At 46.3% G+C, this 22341-nt stretch overlaps 1 protein-coding gene and 1 gene segment (V, D, J or C); one reads left to right on the top strand and one right to left on the bottom strand.

The window, feature by feature from the left end:
* The window catches only part of LOC133640900 (T-cell receptor beta-1 chain C region-like), a 157135-nt gene that overhangs the window by 7151 nt on the left and 127643 nt on the right, over positions 1–22341 (top strand).
* Positions 18345–22341, bottom strand: part of LOC133641012 (solute carrier family 2, facilitated glucose transporter member 1-like) — a 33682-nt gene continuing 29685 nt past the window's right edge. Inside the window, exons 10-11 of the mRNA XM_062034796.1 lie at positions 20775–20978; positions 18345–18646 (exon numbers count right to left, since the gene is read on the bottom strand). Coding sequence (XP_061890780.1) covers positions 18467–18646; positions 20775–20978 — 384 coding nt within the window. The 3' untranslated portion in view covers positions 18345–18466. The remainder of the gene's footprint in view (positions 18647–20774; positions 20979–22341) is intronic.

Genomic DNA, 22341 nt, shown 5'->3' with positions numbered 1-22341 from the left:
TGAAAGTGGACTTATGAGCGAGGGGCGCCACTAAAGCGTGTCACCGTGTGCTAGTGAAAGTGGACTTATGAGTGAGGGGCGCCACTAAAGCGTGTCACCGTGTGCTAGTGAAAGTGGACTTATGAGTGAGGGGCGCCACTAAAGCGTGTCACCGTGTGCTAGTGAAAGTGGACTTATGAGCTGAGGGGCGCCACTAAAGCGTGTCACCGTGTGCTAGTGAAAGTGGACTTATGAGTGAGGGGCGCCACTAAAGCGTGTCACCGTGTGCTAGTGAAAGTGGACTTATGAGCGAGGGGCGCCACTAAAGCGTGTCACCGTGTGCTAGTGAAAGTGGACTTATGAGCGAGGGGCGCCACTAAAGCGTGTCACCGTGTGCTAGTGAAAGTGGACTTATGAGTGAGGGGCGCCACTAAAGCGTGTCACCGTGTGCTAGTGAAAGTGGACTTATGAGCGAGGGGCGCCACTAAAGCGTGTCACCGTGTGCTAGTGAAAGTGGACTTATGAGCGAGGGGCGCCACTAAAGCGTGTCACCGTGTGCTAGTGAAAGTGGACTTATGAGTGAGGGGCGCCACTAAAGCGTGTCACCGTGTGCTAGTGAAAGTGGACTTATGAGCGAGGGGCGCCACTAAAGCGTGTCACCGTGTGCTAGTGAAAGTGGACTTATGAGCGAGGGGCGCCACTAAAGCGTGTCACCGTGTGCTAGTGAAAGTGGACTTATGAGCGAGGGGCGCCACTAAAGCGTGTCACCGTGTGCTAGTGAAAGTGGACTTATGAGCGAGGGGCGCCACCTAAAGCGTGTCACCGTGTGCTAGTGAAAGTGGACTTATGAGCGAGGGGCGCCACTAAAGCGTGTCACCGTGTGCTAGTGAAAGTGGACTTATGAGCGAGGGGCGCCACCTAAAGCGTGTCACCGTGTGCTAGTGAAAGTGGACTTATGAGTGAGGGGCGCCACTAAAGCGTGTCACCGTGTGCTAGTGAAAGTGGACTTATGAGCGAGGGGCGCCACTAAAGCGTGTCACCGTGTGCTAGTGAAAGTGGACTTATGAGTGAGGGGCGCCACTAAAGCGTGTCACCGTGTGCTAGTGAAAGTGGACTTATGAGCGAGGGGCGCCACCTAAAGCGTGTCACCGTGTGCTAGTGAAAGTGGACTTATGAGCGAGGGGCGCCACTAAAGCGTGTCACCGTGTGCTAGTGAAAGTGGACTTATGAGCGAGGGGCGCCACTAAAGCGTGTCACCGTGTGCTAGTGAAAGTGGACTTATGAGTGAGGGGCGCCACTAAAGCGTGTCACCGTGTGCTAGTGAAAGTGGACTTATGAGCGAGGGGCGCCACTAAAGCGTGTCACCGTGTGCTAGTGAAAGTGGACTTATGAGCGAGGGGCGCCACTAAAGCGTGTCACCGTGTGCTAGTGAAAGTGGACTTATGAGCGAGGGGCGCCACTAAAGCGTGTCACCGTGTGCTAGTGAAAGTGGACTTATGAGCGAGGGGCGCCACTAAAGCGTGTCACCGTGTGCTAGTGAAAGTGGACTTATGAGCGAGGGGCGCCACTAAAGCGTGTCACCGTGTGCTAGTGAAAGTGGACTTATGAGTGAGGGGCGCCACTAAAGCGTGTCACCGTGTGCTAGTGAAAGTGGACTTATGAGCGAGGGGCGCCACTAAAGCGTGTCACCGTGTGCTAGTGAAAGTGGACTTATGAGTGAGGGGCGCCACTAAAGCGTGTCACCGTGTGCTAGTGAAAGTGGACTTATGAGCGAGGGGCGCCACTAAAGCGTGTCACCGTGTGCTAGTGAAAGTGGACTTATGAGTGAGGGGCGCCACTAAAGCGTGTCACCGTGTGCTAGTGAAAGTGGACTTATGAGCGAGGGGCGCCACTAAAGCGTGTCACCGTGTGCTAGTGAAAGTGGACTTATGAGTGAGGGGCGCCACTAAAGCGTGTCACCGTGTGCTAGTGAAAGTGGACTTATGAGCGAGGGGCGCCACTAAAGCGTGTCACCGTGTGCTAGTGAAAGTGGACTTATGAGCGAGGGGCGCCACTAAAGCGTGTCACCGTGTGCTAGTGAAAGTGGACTTATGAGCGAGGGGCGCCACTAAAGCGTGTCACCGTGTGCTAGTGAAAGTGGACTTATGAGCGAGGGGCGCCACTAAAGCGTGTCACCGTGTGCTAGTGAAAGTGGACTTATGAGCGAGGGGCGCCACTAAAGCGTGTCACCGTGTGCTAGTGAAAGTGGACTTATGAGCGAGGGGCGCCACTAAAGCGTGTCACCGTGTGCTAGTGAAAGTGGACTTATGAGCGAGGGGCGCCACTAAAGCGTGTCACCGTGTGCTAGTGAAAGTGGACTTATGAGTGAGGGGCGCCACTAAAGCGTGTCACCGTGTGCTAGTGAAAGTGGACTTATGAGCGAGGGGCGCCACTAAAGCGTGTCACCGTGTGCTAGTGAAAGTGGACTTATGAGTGAGGGGCGCCACCTAAAGCGTGTCACCGTGTGCTAGTGAAAGTGGACTTATGAGCGAGGGGCGCCACTAAAGCGTGTCACCGTGTGCTAGTGAAAGTGGACTTATGAGCGAGGGGCGCCACTAAAGCGTGTCACCGTGTGCTAGTGAAAGTGGACTTATGAGTGAGGGGCGCCACTAAAGCGTGTCACCGTGTGCTAGTGAAAGTGGACTTATGAGCGAGGGGCGCCACTAAAGCGTGTCACCGTGTGCTAGTGAAAGTGGACTTATGAGCGAGGGGCGCCACTAAAGCGTGTCACCGTGTGCTAGTGAAAGTGGACTTATGAGCGAGGGGCGCCACTAAAGCGTGTCACCGTGTGCTAGTGAAAGTGGACTTATGAGCGAGGGGCGCCACTAAAGCGTGTCACCGTGTGCTAGTGAAAGTGGACTTATGAGTGAGGGGCGCCACTAAAGCGTGTCACCGTGTGCTAGTGAAAGTGGACTTATGAGCGAGGGGCGCCACTAAAGCGTGTCACCGTGTGCTAGTGAAAGTGGACTTATGAGCGAGGGGCGCCACCAAAGCGTGTCACCGTGTGCTAGTGAAAGTGGACTTATGAGTGAGGGGCGCCACTAAAGCGTGTCACCGTGTGCTAGTGAAAGTGGACTTATGAGCTGAGGGGCGCCACTAAAGCGTGTCACCGTGTGCTAGTGAAAGTGGACTTATGAGTGAGGGGCGCCACTAAAGCGTGTCACCGTGTGCTAGTGAAAGTGGACTTATGAGCGAGGGGCGCCACTAAAGCGTGTCACCGTGTGCTAGTGAAAGTGGACTTATGAGCGAGGGGCGCCACTAAAGCGTGTCACCGTGTGCTAGTGAAAGTGGACTTATGAGTGAGGGGCGCCACAAAGCGTGTCACCGTGTGCTAGTGAAAGTGGACTTATGAGTGAGGGGCGCCACTAAAGCGTGTCACCGTGTGCTAGTGAAAGTGGACTTATGAGCGAGGGGCGCCACTAAAGCGTGTCACCGTGTGCTAGTGAAAGTGGACTTATGAGCGAGGGGCGCCACTAAAGCGTGTCACCGTGTGCTAGTGAAAGTGGACTTATGAGCGAGGGGCGCCACTAAAGCGTGTCACCGTGTGCTAGTGAAAGTGGACTTATGAGTGAGGGGCGCCACTAAAGCGTGTCACCGTGTGCTAGTGAAAGTGGACTTATGAGCGAGGGGCGCCACTAAAGCGTGTCACCGTGTGCTAGTGAAAGTGGACTTATGAGTGAGGGGCGCCACTAAAGCGTGTCACCGTGTGCTAGTGAAAGTGGACTTATGAGCGAGGGGCGCCACTAAAGCGTGTCACCGTGTGCTAGTGAAAGTGGACTTATGAGTGAGGGGCGCCACTAAAGCGTGTCACCGTGTGCTAGTGAAAGTGGACTTATGAGCGAGGGGCGCCACTAAAGCGTGTCACCGTGTGCTAGTGAAAGTGGACTTATGAGTGAGGGGCGCCACCTAAAGCGTGTCACCGTGTGCTAGTGAAAGTGGACTTATGAGCGAGGGGCGCCACTAAAGCGTGTCACCGTGTGCTAGTGAAAGTGGACTTATGAGCGAGGGGCGCCACTAAAGCGTGTCACCGTGTGCTAGTGAAAGTGGACTTATGAGTGAGGGGCGCCACTAAAGCGTGTCACCGTGTGCTAGTGAAAGTGGACTTATGAGTGAGGGGCGCCACTAAAGCGTGTCACCGTGTGCTAGTGAAAGTGGACTTATGAGTGAGGGGCGCCACTAAAGCGTGTCACCGTGTGCTAGTGAAAGTGGACTTATGAGCGAGGGGCGCCACTAAAGCGTGTCACCGTGTGCTAGTGAAAGTGGACTTATGAGTGAGGGGCGCCACTAAAGCGTGTCACCGTGTGCTAGTGAAAGTGGACTTATGAGTGAGGGGCGCCACTAAAGCGTGTCACCGTGTGCTAGTGAAAGTGGACTTATGAGTGAGGGGCGCCACTAAAGCGTGTCACCGTGTGCTAGTGAAAGTGGACTTATGAGCGAGGGGCGCCACTAAAGCGTGTCACCGTGTGCTAGTGAAAGTGGACTTATGAGCGAGGGGCGCCACTAAAGCGTGTCACCGTGTGCTAGTGAAAGTGGACTTATGAGCGAGGGGCGCCACTAAAGCGTGTCACCGTGTGCTAGTGAAAGTGGACTTATGAGTGAGGGGCGCCACCAAAGCGTGTCACCGTGTGCTAGTGAAAGTGGACTTATGAGCGAGGGGCGCCACTAAAGCGTGTCACCGTGTGCTAGTGAAAGTGGACTTATGAGCGAGGGGCGCCACCAAAGCGTGTCACCGTGTGCTAGTGAAAGTGGACTTATGAGTGAGGGGCGCCACTAAAGCGTGTCACCGTGTGCTAGTGAAAGTGGACTTATGAGTGAGGGGCGCCACTAAAGCGTGTCACCGTGTGCTAGTGAAAGTGGACTTATGAGCGAGGGGCGCCACAAAGCGTGTCACCGTGTGCTAGTGAAAGTGGACTTATGAGTGAGGGGCGCCACTAAAGCGTGTCACCGTGTGCTAGTGAAAGTGGACTTATGAGCGAGGGGCGCCACTAAAGCGTGTCACCGTGTGCTAGTGAAAGTGGACTTATGAGTGAGGGGCGCCACTAAAGCGTGTCACCGTGTGCTAGTGAAAGTGGACTTATGAGTGAGGGGCGCCACTAAAGCGTGTCACCGTGTGCTAGTGAAAGTGGACTTATGAGCGAGGGGCGCCACCAAAGCGTGTCACCGTGTGCTAGTGAAAGTGGACTTATGAGTGAGGGGCGCCACTAAAGCGTGTCACCGTGTGCTAGTGAAAGTGGACTTATGAGTGAGGGGCGCCACTAAAGCGTGTCACCGTGTGCTAGTGAAAGTGGACTTATGAGCGAGGGGCGCCACTAAAGCGTGTCACCGTGTGCTAGTGAAAGTGGACTTATGAGTGAGGGGCGCCACTAAAGCGTGTCACCGTGTGCTAGTGAAAGTGGACTTATGAGTGAGGGGCGCCACTAAAGCGTGTCACCGTGTGCTAGTGAAAGTGGACTTATGAGTGAGGGGCGCCACTAAAGCGTGTCACCGTGTGCTAGTGAAAGTGGACTTATGAGCGAGGGGCGCCACTAAAGCGTGTCACCGTGTGCTAGTGAAAGTGGACTTATGAGTGAGGGGCGCCACTAAAGCGTGTCACCGTGTGCTAGTGAAAGTGGACTTATGAGCGAGGGGCGCCACTAAAGCGTGTCACCGTGTGCTAGTGAAAGTGGACTTATGAGTGAGGGGCGCCACTAAAGCGTGTCACCGTGTGCTAGTGAAAGTGGACTTATGAGTGAGGGGCGCCACTAAAGCGTGTCACCGTGTGCTAGTGAAAGTGGACTTATGAGTGAGGGGCGCCACTAAAGCGTGTCACCGTGTGCTAGTGAAAGTGGACTTATGAGCGAGGGGCGCCACTAAAGCGTGTCACCGTGTGCTAGTGAAAGTGGACTTATGAGCGAGGGGCGCCACTAAAGCGTGTCACCGTGTGCTAGTGAAAGTGGACTTATGAGTGAGGGGCGCCACTAAAGCGTGTCACCGTGTGCTAGTGAAAGTGGACTTATGAGTGAGGGGCGCCACTAAAGCGTGTCACCGTGTGCTAGTGAAAGTGGACTTATGAGTGAGGGGCGCCACTAAAGCGTGTCACCGTGTGCTAGTGAAAGTGGACTTATGAGCGAGGGGCGCCACTAAAGCGTGTCACCGTGTGCTAGTGAAAGTGGACTTATGAGCGAGGGGCGCCACTAAAGCGTGTCACCGTGTGCTAGTGAAAGTGGACTTCTGAGTGAGGGGCGCCACTAAAGCGTGTCACCGTGTGCTAGTGAAAGTGGACTTATGAGCGAGGGGCGCCACTAAAGCTGTGTCACCGTGTGCTAGTGAAAGTGGACTTATGAGTGAGGGGCGCCACTAAAGCGTGTCACCGTGTGCTAGTGAAAGTGGACTTATGAGCGAGGGGCGCCACTAAAGTGTGTCACCGTGTGCTAGTGAAAGTGGACTTATGAGTGAGGGGCGCCACTAAAGCGTGTCACTGTGTGCTAGTGAAAGTGGACTTATGAGTGAGGGGCGCCACTAAAGCGTGTCACCGTGGCTAGTGAAAGTGGACTTATGAGTGAGGGGCGCCACCAAAGCGTGTCACCGTGTGCTAGTGAAAGTGGACTTATGAGTGAGGGGCGCCACTAAAGCGTGTCACCGTGTGCTAGTGAAAGTGGACTTATGAGCGAGGGGCGCCACTAAAGCGTGTCACCGTGTGCTAGTGAAAGTGGACTTATGAGCGAGGGGCGCCACTAAAGCGTGTCACCGTGTGCTAGTGAAAGTGGACTTATGAGTGAGGGGCGCCACTAAAGCGTGTCACCGTGTGCTAGTGAAAGTGGACTTATGAGTGAGGGGCGCCACTAAAGCGTGTCACCGTGTGCTAGTGAAAGTGGACTTATGAGCGAGGGGCGCCACTAAAGCGTGTCACCGTGTGCTAGTGAAAGTGGACTTATGAGCGAGGGGCGCCACTAAAGCGTGTCACCGTGTGCTAGTGAAAGTGGACTTATGAGTGAGGGGCGCCACTAAAGCGTGTCACCGTGTGCTAGTGAAAGTGGACTTATGAGTGAGGGGCGCCACTAAAGCGTGTCACCGTGTGCTAGTGAAAGTGGACTTATGAGTGAGGGGCGCCACTAAAGCGTGTCACCGTGTGCTAGTGAAAGTGGACTTATGAGCGAGGGGCGCCACTAAAGCGTGTCACCGTGTGCTAGTGAAAGTGGACTTATGAGCGAGGGGCGCCACTAAAGCGTGTCACCGTGTGCTAGTGAAAGTGGACTTATGAGTGAGGGGCGCCACTAAAGCGTGTCACCGTGTGCTAGTGAAAGTGGACTTATGAGTGAGGGGCGCCACTAAAGCGTGTCACCGTGTGCTAGTGAAAGTGGACTTATGAGCGAGGGGCGCCACTAAAGCGTGTCACCGTGTGCTAGTGAAAGTGGACTTATGAGTGAGGGGCGCCACTAAAGCGTGTCACCGTGTGCTAGTGAAAGTGGACTTATGAGTGAGGGGCGCCACTAAAGCGTGTCACCGTGTGCTAGTGAAAGTGGACTTATGAGCGAGGGGCGCCACTAAAGCGTGTCACCGTGTGCTAGTGAAAGTGGACTTATGAGTGAGGGGCGCCACTAAAGCGTGTCACCGTGTGCTAGTGAAAGTGGACTTATGAGTGAGGGGCGCCACTAAAGCGTGTCACCGTGTGCTAGTGAAAGTGGACTTATGAGTGAGGGGCGCCACTAAAGCGTGTCACCGTGTGCTAGTGAAAGTGGACTTATGAGCGAGGGGCGCCACTAAAGCGTGTCACCGTGTGCTAGTGAAAGTGGACTTATGAGCGAGGGGCGCCACTAAAGCGTGTCACCGTGTGCTAGTGAAAGTGGACTTATGAGCGAGGGGCGCCACTAAAGCGTGTCACCGTGTGCTAGTGAAAGTGGACTTATGAGTGAGGGGCGCCACTAAAGCGTGTCACCGTGTGCTAGTGAAAGTGGACTTATGAGCGAGGGGCGCCACCAAAGCGTGTCACCGTGTGCTAGTGAAAGTGGACTTATGAGCGAGGGCGCCACTAAAGCGTGTCACCGTGTGCTAGTGAAAGTGGACTTATGAGTGAGGGGCGCCACTAAAGCGTGTCACCGTGTGCTAGTGAAAGTGGACTTATGAGCGAGGGGCGCCACCAAAGCGTGTCACCGTGTGCTAGTTCCGCAGAAGTACACACCTGCATCCGACGCAGCGACTCTGTGAATGCTGAGAACTCCTCTCTGCGTGGCCTCTCTGATGATGCTGAAGCGCCGGCCGTGCTGAGGCTTGTTGCCCACATAGCTGGAGCCTACTACGGTGATGGGGCGCCCGCCTCCGCCCTGGTGGTACCACAGCATCACGTCCTGCCGGCCGTCGTCGTGACTGCAGTGGAAATCCACCCGAGACTCCTTGGTGACCACTTTGGGTGCAGGAGGCTGAAATCTCACGGTCCCGACTAGACCTGCGGTGGAAACAGACACGTCAGCACTCGTCTAAAGACCCCAGAACATGTTGGCTTTTCTTACGTGTCAGCAGGACTAGGACCAGTCCAGCACGCATCCTCCGCTCTTTTCCCGCCTTAAACAAACGCTGCAGAAAGTAACAGCGATTAGCAATAATTAAGAATGGCCACTTCTAGTCTTCAAAATCACAAGCAGGATCCTGAATTAGGGAGAATGAAATAGCAGCGTGACCACGGGAGTGATAGAACGTCATGTGACGCCCAACGTGTTTAATATGACACTTTACATCCCAGAAGTATTCACAGCGCTTCACTTTTTCTTGTCTTACAAATGGACTAAATACATTTTTGTCCTCAAAATTCTACACAAAAACCCCCAAAAATGTACTTTTTTAAATTCGCAAATTTATTAAAGTTTAAAAAAATAAATAAAATCACATGTACATAAGTATTCACAGCGCTTCACTTTGTCCACATTTTGTTGTGTTACAAATGGACTAAATACATTTTTGTCCTCAAAATTCTACACAAAAACCCCCGAAAATGTCCTTTTTTTTAATTTACAAATTTATTAAAGTTAAAATAAATAAAAAAATCAAATGTACATAAGTATTCACAGCGCTTCACTTTGTCCACATTTTTTTGTGTTACAAATGGACTAAATTAATTGTTGTCTTTAAAATTCTACAGAAATTACCCCGAAAATTAATTATTTTACATTTTCAAATTGATTAAATATTAAAATAAATCACATGTACATAAGTATTCACAGCGCTTCACTTTGTCCACATTTTGCTGTGTTACAAATGGACTAAATTCATTTTTGTCCTCAAAATTCTACACAAATTACCCCGAAAATGAATTATTTTACATTTTCAAATTGATTAAATATTAAAATAAAGCACATGTACATAAGTATTCACAGCACTTCACTTTGTCCACATTTTGTTGTGTTACAAATGGACTAAATTCATTTTTGTCCTCAAAATTCTACACAAATTACCCCGAAAATGTAATTTTGTACATTTGCAATTTTATTAAGAATACATAAAATCAAATGTACATAAGTATTCACAGCGCTTCACTTTGTCCACATTTTGTTGTGTTACAAATGGACTAAATTCATTTTTGTCCTCAAAATTCTACACAATTTACCCCGAAAATGTACTTTCGTACATTTGCACATTTATTAAAGATAAATAAAATCAAATGTACATGAGTTTTCACAGTCCTTCACTTTGTCCACATTTTTTTGTGTTACAAATGGACTAAATTAATTGTTGTCTTTAAAATTCTACAGAAATTACCCCGAAAATGAATTATTTTACATTTTCAAATTGATTAAATATTAAAATAAATCACCTGTACATAAGTATTCACAGCGCTTCACTTTGTCCACATTTTGTTGTGTTACAAATGGATTAAATTCATTTTTGTCCTCAAAATTCTACACAAATTACCCCATGACAGCGTGAAAATGTTTTTTTAAAATTTTCATCGTATTCAAAAAGACTTGAGGCTGTGAACACTTATATACACGATTTCTTAGTTCCTTTATTTTTATTACATTTGCATATATATATATATTTTTTTTTTACTTTACACATGTCATTATGGGGTATTGTGTGTAGAATTTTGAGGACCAAAAATAATGCATTCCATTTCTGAACAAGGCTGTGACGTAAACAAAATGTGCACAAAGTAAAGCGCTGACAAAATAGATATTCATCTTCTCCTGTATCATTTCCACTAATACTGATTTGGCATCTGGGTTTCACACTTCAACTTTTTCATTTGCAGTAAGAACTTTTCCCCCTTTTTTTTTTAAATTACTGGTGTTATTGTTTGCAGCCAGTTGGGAGCATGAAGTTGTTGATTGACATACTCTGATGTGCTGCTAAGGAGAAGTGTGAGAATATTGTTGACCTTTATTTTGAAGGTGTCACATCCTCGGTGTTTGACGTAGGCGGAGCAGACCAGGAGGGTGAGAAAGAACAGGAAACAACAACAACAAGGATGTTATATCAGCGTATAATTATAATTATAGTCATTGCAACTTGATAATAGTAACAGTAGCAGAAATAATACGGATGATTAATATCACATGATAATATTGACAAACATTATCATCAATACTATCACCACTGTTATACAATAACAATAATAATATATATATGATGTAAATAAAACAATTCAGTGGTAGTGCTTATGTATGTATGTCTGTAAAATTAATGTGATGTATTATTGTTCATTAAGTGTTAATATGAGTCTATTGAATGTTTACACCAAAGGTGTGGCTCCCTCTAGTGGTCATGGCGCACTGACCCCTTGCCTATTGCGCAATATGGCAAAAAACAAAACAAATGCTTACAATTATTTTTTTTAGGGATGTCTGATATCGGCCTGCCGATAATATTGGCCGATAAATGCGTTAAAATGTAATATCGGAAATGATCGGTATCGGTTTTTATTATTATCTGTATCGTTTTTTTTTAAATTAAATCAACATAAAAAACACAAGATATACTTACAATTAATGCACCAACCCAAAAAAACCTCCCTCCTCATTCACACAAAAGGGTTGTTTCTTTCTGTTATTAATATTCTGCTTCCTACATTATATATCAATATATATCAATACAGTCTGCAAGGGATACAGTCCGTAAGCACACATGCTGCTCCACTAATAGTACTAACCTTTAACAGTTCATGTTACTCATTTTCATTAATTACTAGTTTCTATGTAACTGTTTTTATATTGTTTTACTTTCTTTTTTATTCAAGAAAATGTTTTTAATTTATTTATCTTATTTTATTTTATAATTTTTTTTTTTTAAAGTACCTTATCTTCACCATACCTGGTTGTCCAAATTAGGCATAATAATGTGTTAAATCCACGACTGTATATATCGGTTGATATCGGTATCGGTTGACATCGGTATCGGTAATTAAAGAGTTGGACAATATCGGAATATCTGCAAAAAGCCATTATCGGACATCCCTAATTTTTTTCATGTAATTCAACCACAATTATTACCACATTTTTAAAAATATAGTTTTTAACCTGCCGGTTTGAAAGCATCTGTACTAAAATCTGTAAGTCTACTTTATATCTAATAAGGCTGTCAAAATGATTTCTTATTTGAAACAATTCTTAATCGATTCCAACAAATCAATAATAATAAAAATAAACATATTTATATGTATATATTCATATTTATGGGGAATTCCCATTGAAATGAAAGGGGGTATTCACATTTCTCACCCGACTGGAAGCGTTCCAGCGCCCACACCCTCCACTCATCCCAGTGAAGGTGAAGCCAAAGAGAAGTGTCGGTGATTTAGCATCCTCATTTACACCAAAAAAGTAGACACAGTGTTCCAAGAAAAGTGATCCTCCTCCTATTTCTTCACATAAGTGAATGGTGTCGTAGAATTTCTGACCTTTTGACCTATATTTCGTGTCTTTTAAGAATGTCCGCTCATTTTCAATACTCTTGTATTTTGTGCCATTGAATGGACCAGTTGTGGGACAAAAGTGAATATTAAGTCGTGCCAACCTGTCTACAGAATGTGTTGACTGTCTAAAGGATTCGAGTTGTTATGGAACAGTTAGGAAAAACAACAAGACATTGACGCACTCGATAAGGAACAATGATGCACAACAGACATATAAAAAATGGCAGAAGGCCGGAACTCGACAGTGATTTTGGCTTGTGTGTGTCTTGTTTGCTCCGGAGTAACATGTGGTCTGTCTGCACGGCCAACTTAATTCAACCTGCACTTCTGATAATGGGTAAATACATTTGTTGTACTAAACTACTTTTGTTGCCTGTTTAAGCTTCGGACAATCCACTACGATGGGAAAGCACACATTGAGCAAGTTTTCTCGGTGATGAGCATCAAGAAAACAAAGATACGCTCAAACACTGAAATGGTCTGCCAATCAAGATGTGACAGCTGATATCGACGCACTTGTGACAGATTCAAGATGCCAAACACTTCAAAAGATGCACCTCCGTGAAGTTCTGCGAAAACTATTGTTTACTGTGGAAATGTAACGAAAGTACACAGTGTGTGTACTTAAGTTCATACTTATGATTTGTTGAAGTTCTTCATGCACAACTAGTATATTCCTATCAAAACACAGAGATGTCTGCCAGGCAGGGAGTTACTCACCACAATAGTTACTCACCACAATAGTTACTACCTCAGTTAGCACAGGATTAATACGTGGAAATGACAAATGAGGTATTTGATACCCAGAAGACGTTTTATTAATAGGCCTGGTGCGCTTGCAATTCCGCACATTTCTCTTTCGTCTAATACGAGACGAACCGGCCAACGAACCCCCACATAAGACTGTAAAGACCCTCTCCATCAAAGAAGAGGATGTACGCCGGCAGTTCTTGAAGCTGAATATGCGGAAGGCCCCCGGGCCGGATGGTGTCTCTCCCTCCACTCTCAGACACTGTGCGGACCAGCTGGCTCCTGTCTTCACTGACATTTTTAACACCTCTCTGGAGCTATGCCGCGTGCCGTCCTGCTTTAAGACCTCTACCATTGTCCCTGTCCCCAAGAAAGCACGGATCACAGGACTAAATGACTACAGGCCGGTCGCGCTGTGGTCATGAAGTCCTTTGAGCGCTTGGTCCTGCCCCACCTCAAGGACATCGCCGCCCCCCTCCTGGACCCACTGCAGTTCGCCTACAGAGCCAACAGGTCTGTGGATGATGCAGTGAACCTGGCCCTCCACTTCATCCTGGAGCATCTGGACTCCCTAGGAACCTACGCTAGGATCCTGTTTGTGGACTTCAGCTCTGCCTTCAACACCATCCTCCCTGGACTGCTACGAGACAAGCTCTACCAGCTCAGCGTGCCCGACTCCCTCTGCAGTTGGATTAATGACTTCCTGACAGACCGAAGACAGCACGTACAGCTGGGGAAGATTGTCTCGGACAGTCGAACCACAAACACTGGTACTCCTCAGGGCTGTGTACCCTCCCCCTGGCTCTTCTCCCTGTCTACAAACTGCTGCACCTCCAGTCACCAATCCGTAAAACGGCTCAAGTTTGCGGATGACACCACCCTCATCGGGCTCATCTGGAATGGCGATGAGTCCGCCTACAGGAGAGAGGTGGACCGGCTGACGTCCTGGTGCAGCCTCAACAACCTGGAGCTGAACGCCCAGAAAACAGTGGAGATGATCATGGACTTCAGGAAAGTCAGAGCCCCACCATCCCCCCTCACCCTGATTGACTCTCCCACCCCCGTCCCCATTGTGGACTCCTTCCGTTTCTTGGGCACCACCATCACCCAGGACCTCAAGTGGGAGCCGACCATCAGCTCCCTCATCAAGAAGGCCCAGCAGAGGATGTACTTCCTGCGGCAGCTGAGGAAACTTAAGGTGCCGACCGAGATGCTGGTGCAGTTTTACTCAGCCATCATGGAGTCCATCCTGACCTCCTCCATCACAGTGTGGTTCCCCGGCGCCACAGTCCAGGATAAGAATAGACTGCAGCGCATCGTACGTGCTGCTGAGAAGGTGATTGGCTGCAAGCTCCCATCCCTCCAGGACTTGTTCTCCTCCAGGACCAGGAGGCGTGTGGGTGGGATCACAGCTGACTCTTCTCACCCTGGACACACGCTATTCTCCCCTCTCCCCTCAGGCAGGAGACTACGCTCCATCCAGACCCACACCTCCCGCCACCTGAACAGTTTTTTCCCCTCGGCCATCAGGCAAATGAACAATAACTCCTTTCGCGCCGATGAGGGTACTTTAAGTTCGGAACATTTCGTGTTACCATGGCGATGCTATTCACGAACAAAAAAAAGAATGGGCCAAATGAATGGGTACGCACCTTCGTCTAATACGAGACAAACCGGCCAACGAACCCCCACATATGTTATACCGTCGGAAAGGTTTCGTTTGCGCCGATAAGGGTACTTTAAGTTAAGAACATTTCGTGTTACTATGACGACGCTATTCACGAACAAAAAAAAAAATGGTTCAATTGAATGGGTACGCACCTTTCGTCTAATACGAGACGAACTGGCCAACAAAACCCCACACATGTTATACCGTCGGAAAGGTCTCGTTCGCGCCGATGAGGGTACTTTAAGTTCGGAACATTTTGTGTTACCATGGCGATGCTATTCACGAACAAAAAAAAAAATGAGCCAATTGAACGGGTACGCACCTTTCGTCTAATACGTGACAAACCGGGCAACGAACCCCCAAATATGTTATACCGTCGGAAAGGTCTCTTTCGCGCCAATGGGGGTACTTTAAGTTCGGAACATTTCGTGTTACCATAGCGACGCCATTCACGAATAAAAAAAAAATGGGCCAATTGAATGGGTACGCACCTTCGTCTAATACGTGACAAACCGGGCAACAAACACCCACATATGTTATACTGTCGGAAAGGTCTCTTTCACGCCAATGGGGCTACTTTAAGTTCGGAACATTTCATGTTACTATGACGACACTATTCACGAACAAAAAAAAAAATGGTCCAATTGAATGGGTACGCACCTTTCGTCTAATACGAGACGAACTGGCCAACGAACCCCCACACGTTATACCGTCGGAAAGGTCTCGTTCGCGCCGATGAGGGTACTCTAAGTTCGGAACATTTTGTGTTACCATGGCGATGCTATTCACGAACAAAAAAAAAAATGAGCCAATTGAACGGGTACGCACCTTTCGTCTAATACGTGACAAACCGGGCAACGAACCCCCACACATGTTATACCGTCGGAAAGGTCTCTTTCGCGCCAATGGGGGTACTTTAAGTTCGGAACATTTTGTGTTACCATAGCGACGCTATTCACGAATAAAAAAAAAATGGGCCAATTGAATGGGTACGCACCTTTCGTCTAATATGAGACGAACCGGCCAACGAACCCCCACATATGTTATACCATCAGAAAGGTGTCGTTCGCGCCAATGGGGCTACTTTAAGTTAGGAACATTTCGTGTTACCATGGTGACGCTATTCCGAAAACTAACCGCTATGGGCCAATTGAATGGGTACGCACCTTTACAATGGCGAATATGTCTCTAATTACACAGCCATACACCTTACAGTCATATAACTTAGTATGTGACACGTGCTAACCGTTAGCATGCTAAAATTAAAGTGCAAGCTTTTTGAGCTAATTTTGCGACCGTTTACTCTACAGTCATTTAACCTGGTATGTGACACTTGTTAACTGTTAGCATGCTAACATTAAAGTGCTAACTTTTATTTTGCAAATTTTACACAGTTTTCTCTAATTCAACAGCCATACACCTTGGAGTCATATGACTTGGTATGTGACACAAGCTAACTGTTAGCATGCTAGCAAGCTAACCTAAGCATGGCAACGTTTCCAGCTAATATTAAAAAAAAAAATTATCTACTGCTGCAGCCATACAGTCATATCACTTGTTATATGAAACATGGTAACTTTAACACACATGCTAAATGTTAGCATTTTCATGTGAGCATGCTAATGGTTTAGGCTAGCTCTGAAGCTCAATTTGTACAGTTACACCTAAAACTGACGGCTTAGGACACTTGGCATCCTCTTCAAAGGACGGCAACCCCCGGCCAGAGACCCAGGGCACAGATAGCAGGCCCATCAAAAATTTCTGCGGGAATATTCTAGTTTATTATTAACTTTGTTCAATCCGAGATGGACTGAGACTGACAGTTGAATTGCTTTGCAAACACACAGAGACAAAGTCTAAGTTCATGGTCTTTGTCATGGTGTTTTTGCAGCTGTACCAGTTTTCCCCCTCAAAATGTTTTGTCAAGAGGATTATTTGTACACTTTCAGAATGTGCTTGTTCCATTTGGGACCAAAGTAAAACAAAGAAAAAACAATCTGAAGTTGTCGTAGTTATAGTTTTAAGTTATCGATTCTACCAGTCCGGGAAAATATTTTGAGAGTTTGACACCACTGGTCTTGAGCAACAACAATAATAATAACAATAATAAATTGTGTGTCTTTAATGACTTCATCAGAATGTAATTTGGCAAAATGCTGTGATTGACATTTTACAGAACAGGCCTTCTGCGCTAAAATGAGTCATGTCCAAGGTTAAGTTTTTTCTGGCTCAGTCAAATTCACTGCGTCCGTGGCATCCCTGACTAGTTTATAGGTATGTAGAGAATACTCACCCCAGTGGCATCCCTGACTAGTTTATAGGTATGTACAGAATACTCACACCAGTGGCATCCCTGACTAGTTTATAGGTATGTAGAGAATACTCACCCCAGTGGCATCCCTGACTAGTTTATAGGTATGTAGAGAATACTCACCCCAGTGGCATCCCTGACTAGTTTATAGGTATGTAGAGAATACTCACACCAGTGGCATCCCTGACATCGAAGGGCGATGAGTCCGCCTACAGGAGAGAGGTGGACCTGGTGCAGCCTCAACAACCTGGAGCTGAACGCCCAGAAAACAGTGGAGATGATCATGGACTTCAGGAAAGTCACAGCCCCACCATCCCCCCTCACCCTGATTGACTCTCCCACCCCCGTCCCCATTGTGGACTCCTTCTGTTTCTTGGGCACCACCATCACCCAGGACCTCAAGTGGGAGCTGATCCTCAGCTCCCTCATCAAGAAGGCCCAGCAGAGGATGTACTTCCTGCGGCAGCTGAGGAAACTTAAGGTGCCGACCGAGATGCTGGTGCAGTTTTACTCAGCCATCATAGAGTCCATCCTGACCTCCTCCATCACAGTGTGGTTCCCCGGCGCCACAGTCCAGGATAAGAATAGACTGCAGCGCATCGTACGTGCTGCGGAGAAGGTGATTGGCTGCAAGCTCCCATCCCTCCAGGACTTGTTCTCCTCCAGGACCAGGAGGCGTGTGGGTGGGATCACAGCTGACTCTTCTCACCCTGGACACACACTATTCTCCCCTCTCCCCTCAGGCAGGAGACTACGCTCCATCCAGACCCACACCTCCCGCCACCTGAACAGTTTTTTCCCCTCGGCCATCAGGCAAATGAACAAGAACTCCTAACAGCAGCTCCTTGAATTCCTTAAATCCCTTCTAAGTCTATCTGATAGCTCAGTCACAGCTCTTTTTATACCAAACATGTGTTACATGTGTTTTATGTCGCACGTTTGCACCAAGAAAAATTCCTAGTTTGTGAACCCGTTCTCAAACAATGGCAATAAAACTATTCTGATTCTGACTAGTTTATAGGTATGTACAGAATACTCACACAAGTGGCATCCCTGACTAGTTTATAGGTATGTAGAGAATAATCACACCAGTGGCATACCTGACTAGTTTATACGTATGTACAGAATACTCACACCAGTGGCATCCCTGACTAGTTTATAGGTATGTACAGAATACTCACACCAGTGGCATCCCTGACTAGTTTATATGTATGTAGAGAATACTCACACCAGTGGCATCCCTGACTAGTTTATAGGTATGTAGAGAATACTCACACCAGTGGCATCCCTGACTAGTTTATAGGTATGTACAGAATACTCACCCCAGTGGCATCCCTGACTAGTTTATAGGTATGTAGAGAATACTCACACCAGTGGCATCCCTGACTAGTTTATAGGTATGTAGAGAATACTCACCCCAGTGGCATCCCTGACTAGTTTATACGCATGTAGAGAATACTCACACCAGTGGCATCCCTGACTAGTTTATAGGTATGTAGAGAATACTCAAACCAGTGGCATCCCTGATTAGTCTAGACGTATGTAGAGAATAATCATACCAGTGGCATCCCTGACTAGTTTATACGTATGTAGAGAATAATCACACCAGTGGCATCCCTGACTAGTTTATAGGTATGTAGAGAATACTCACACCAGTGGCATCCCTGACTAGTTTATAGGTATGTACAGAATACTCACACCAGTGGCATCCCTGACTAGTTTATAGGTATGTACAGAATACTCACACCAGTGGCCCACATTGTGGAATTGTTGACAGAGAGACGGAGTGAAGAGACTACACGGACACATTTCTGGAAGGCGCAAAAGGGTTCGTTTTTTAGTTGAAGGTGTTGAAACCGTTTTTAGTCTGCAATGGAAGGCTCTGCGCCTCCCGGAACTTCTCCATGATCTCGTCGAACGTGCGGCCCTTGGTCTCGGGAAGTCGGAACCAGGTAAAAGTGAAGCCGACCAGAGCCACGACCATGAAGATGAGGTAGGTGTATCCGCCAATGAGTTGCTGTGTGGAAGAGACAATCTCGCATTTCAATCATGACAAAAGGGACGAATCCTCGGTTGTCACGTTGTGTAAATGGTAAATAAAAAGAGAATACAACAAATCCTTTATATATAATCCTTATATTCAATTGAATAGACTGCAAAGACAAGATATTTCATGTTCACACTGAGAAACGTTCTTATTTTTTGCAAATAACCATTAACTTAAAAATTAATGGCAGCAACACATTGCAAAAACGGCATTTTTACCACTGTGTTACATGGCCTTTCCTTTTAACAACACTCAGTAAAGGTTTGGGAACTGAGGAGACACATTTTGGAAGTGGAATTATTTCCCATTCTTGCTTGATGTACAGCTTAAGTTGTTCAACACATTTCACCCACCTTGCTCCTGATGGGTTTCACCATCAGTATGTGAATGTGTGTGTGTGAATGGGTGAACGTGACATAAAGCGTTTCATTCCAGGTATAGTAAAGCGCTATACAAATACAGACCATGTGGTTCACATCCACAGGAACCACATGGGTTAGCCTACTCTATACAGTATTTACAACCTTACTAGTGTTCACTTCACAGCCACAGATGGTTCATCTACTTATTGACATTATTTCCACATTACCATGTCTGTTTCAGTCACTATGTTATTTAGTCACTACAGTAATGTGTTCACATCCACAGGAACCACATGGGTTAGTCTACTCTATACAGTATTTACAACCTTACTAGTGTTCACTTCACAGCCACAGATGGTTCATCTACTTATTGAAATTATTTCCACATTACCATGTCTGTTTCAGTCACTATGTTATTTAGTCACTACAGTAATGTGTTCACATCCACAGGAACCACATGGGTTAGTCTACTCTATACAGTATTTACAACCTTACTAGTGTTCACTTCACAGCCACAGATGGTTCATCTACTTATTGACATTATTTCCACATTACCATGTCTGTTTCAGTCACTATGTTATTTAGTCAGTACAGTAATTGTGTTCACATCCACAGGAACCACATGGGTTAGTCTACTCTATACAGTATCTACAACCGTACTAGTGTTCACTTCACAGCCACAGATGGTTCATCTAGTTATTGACATTATTTACACATTACTTTGTCTGTTTCAGTCACTATGTTATTTAGTCACTACAGTAATGTGTTCACATCCACAGGAACCACATGGATTAGTCTACTCTATACAGTATCTACAACCGTACTAGTGTTCACTTCAGAGCCACAGATGGTTCATCTACTTATTGACATTATTTACACATGACTTTGTCTGTTTCAGTCACTATGTTATTTAGTCACTACAGTAATGTGTTCACATCCACAGGAACCACATGGGTTAGTCTACTCTATACAGTATCTACAACCGTACTAGTGTTCACTTCACTGCCACAGATGGTTCATCTAGTTATTGACATTATTTACACATGACTTTGTCTGTTTCAGTCACTATGTTATTTAGTCACTACAGTAATGTGTTCACATCCACAGGAACCACATGGGTTAGCCTACTCTATACAGTATTTACAACCTTACTAGTGTTCACTTCACATCCACAGATGGTTCATCTAGTTATTGACATTTCCACATTACTACGTCTGTTTCAGTCACTATGTTATTTAGTCACTACAGTAATGTGTTCACATCCACAGGAACCACATGGGTTAGCCTACTCTATACAGTATCTACAACCTTACTAGTGTTCACTTCACAGCCACAGATGGTTCATCTAGTTATTGACATTATTTACACATTACTATGTCTGTTTCAGTCACTATGTTATTTAGTCACTACAGTAATGTGTTCACATCCACAGGAACCACATGGGTTAGCCTACTCTATACAGTATCTACAACCTTACTAGTGTTCACTTCACAGCCACAGATGGTTCATCTAGTTATTGACATTATTTACACATTACTATGTCTGTTTCAGTCACTATGTTATTTAGTCACTACAGTAATGTGTTCACATCCACAGGAACCACATGGGTTAGCCTACTCTATACATGTGTATATATTTAAATTCCAATTAGAATGAATCCCATCCCATTTGAGCCTCCATAATACTATGCAGCCAAACTGATACGTGCCACAACAAAGAGGGGAGTAGAAACTCACCAAGACGGGAGGAAAGAGGAGCGCCAGGACAAACTTCCCCCCCCAGTTCAACATGCTGGCGAAGGCCATGGCGAGGGGTCTGCCAGGCTGATCGAACAGCTCGGCAGCGATGAACCAGGAGATTGGGCCGGGACCCAGCTCGTAGGCTGAGATCAGGCAGAACACCAGCAGGACCTGCAGGGTCGCCATCTCTGGGACCAGGTGCTGGACAGTTGAAAAAACATGTTTTTTTTAGGGGTGTAACAATTTGTTTTAACAACAAACTTGTGGTTTCTGATACGATTCAGGATGGATTACATTATTTTTGGAACGATCCGATCCGAAACGATTCAGGGAGTTGAAATCGATTCAGTAACTTTTTAGCAAACAGCTAAAATAAATATTGGATGCTGGATACTGGACAGGTGAAGTTTCCAAAATTCTGTTAGTTCTTGTAAGGGAATGATGTATGAATGACCACATGGGTTAGTCTACTCTATACAGTATCTACAACCTTACTAGTGTTCACTTCACAGCCACAGATGGTTCATCTACTTATTGACATTATTTCCACATTACTATGTCTGTTTCAGTCACTATGTTATTTAGTCACTACAGTAATGTGTTCACATCCACAGGAACCACATGGGTTAGCCTACTCTATACAGTATCTACAACCGTACTAGTGTTCACTTCACAGCCACAGATGGTTCATCTACTTATTGACATTATTTACACACTAATTTGTCTGTTTCAGTCACTATGTTATTTAGTCACTACAGTAATGTGTTCACATCCACAGGAACCACATGGGTTAGCCTACTCTATACAGTATCTACAACCGTACTAGTGTTCACTTCACAGCCACAGATGGTTCATTTACTTATTGACATTATTTCCACATTACTATGTCTGTTTTAGACACTATGTTATTTAGTCACTACAGTAATGTGTTCACATCCACAGGAACCACATGGGTTAGCCTACTCTATACAGTATCTACAACCGTACTAGTGTTCACTTCACAGCCACAGATGGTTCATCTAGTTATTGACATTATTTACACATGACTTTGTCTGTTTCAGTTACTATGTTATTTAGTCACTACAGTAATGTGTTCACATCCACAGGAACCACATGGGTTAGCCTACTCTATACAGTATCTACAACCGTACTAGTGTTCACTTCACAGCCACAGATGGTTCATTTACTTATTGACATTATTTCCACATTACTATGTCTGTTTCAGTTACTATGTTATTTAGTCACTACAGTAATGTGTTCACATTACTGTACGGGGCGGTATAGCTCGGTTGGTAGAGCGGCCGTGCCAGCAACTTGAGGGTTGCAGGTTTGATCCCCGCTTCCGCCATCCTAGTCACTGCCGTTGTGTCCTTGGGCAAGACACTTTACCCACCTGCTCCTAGTGCCACCCACACTGGTTTAAATGTAACTTAGATATTGGGTTTCACAATGTAAAGCGCTTTGAGTCACTTGAGAAAAAGCGCTATATAAATGTAATTCACTTCACTTCACATCCACAGGAACCACATGGGTTAGTCTACTCTATACAGTATCTACAACCTTA

Source organism: Entelurus aequoreus, linkage group LG23, assembly GCF_033978785.1.
Source record: "Entelurus aequoreus isolate RoL-2023_Sb linkage group LG23, RoL_Eaeq_v1.1, whole genome shotgun sequence".
Lineage (NCBI taxonomy): Eukaryota > Metazoa > Chordata > Actinopteri > Syngnathiformes > Syngnathidae > Entelurus > Entelurus aequoreus.
This window is presented reverse-complemented; position numbering and strand designations above follow the sequence as displayed.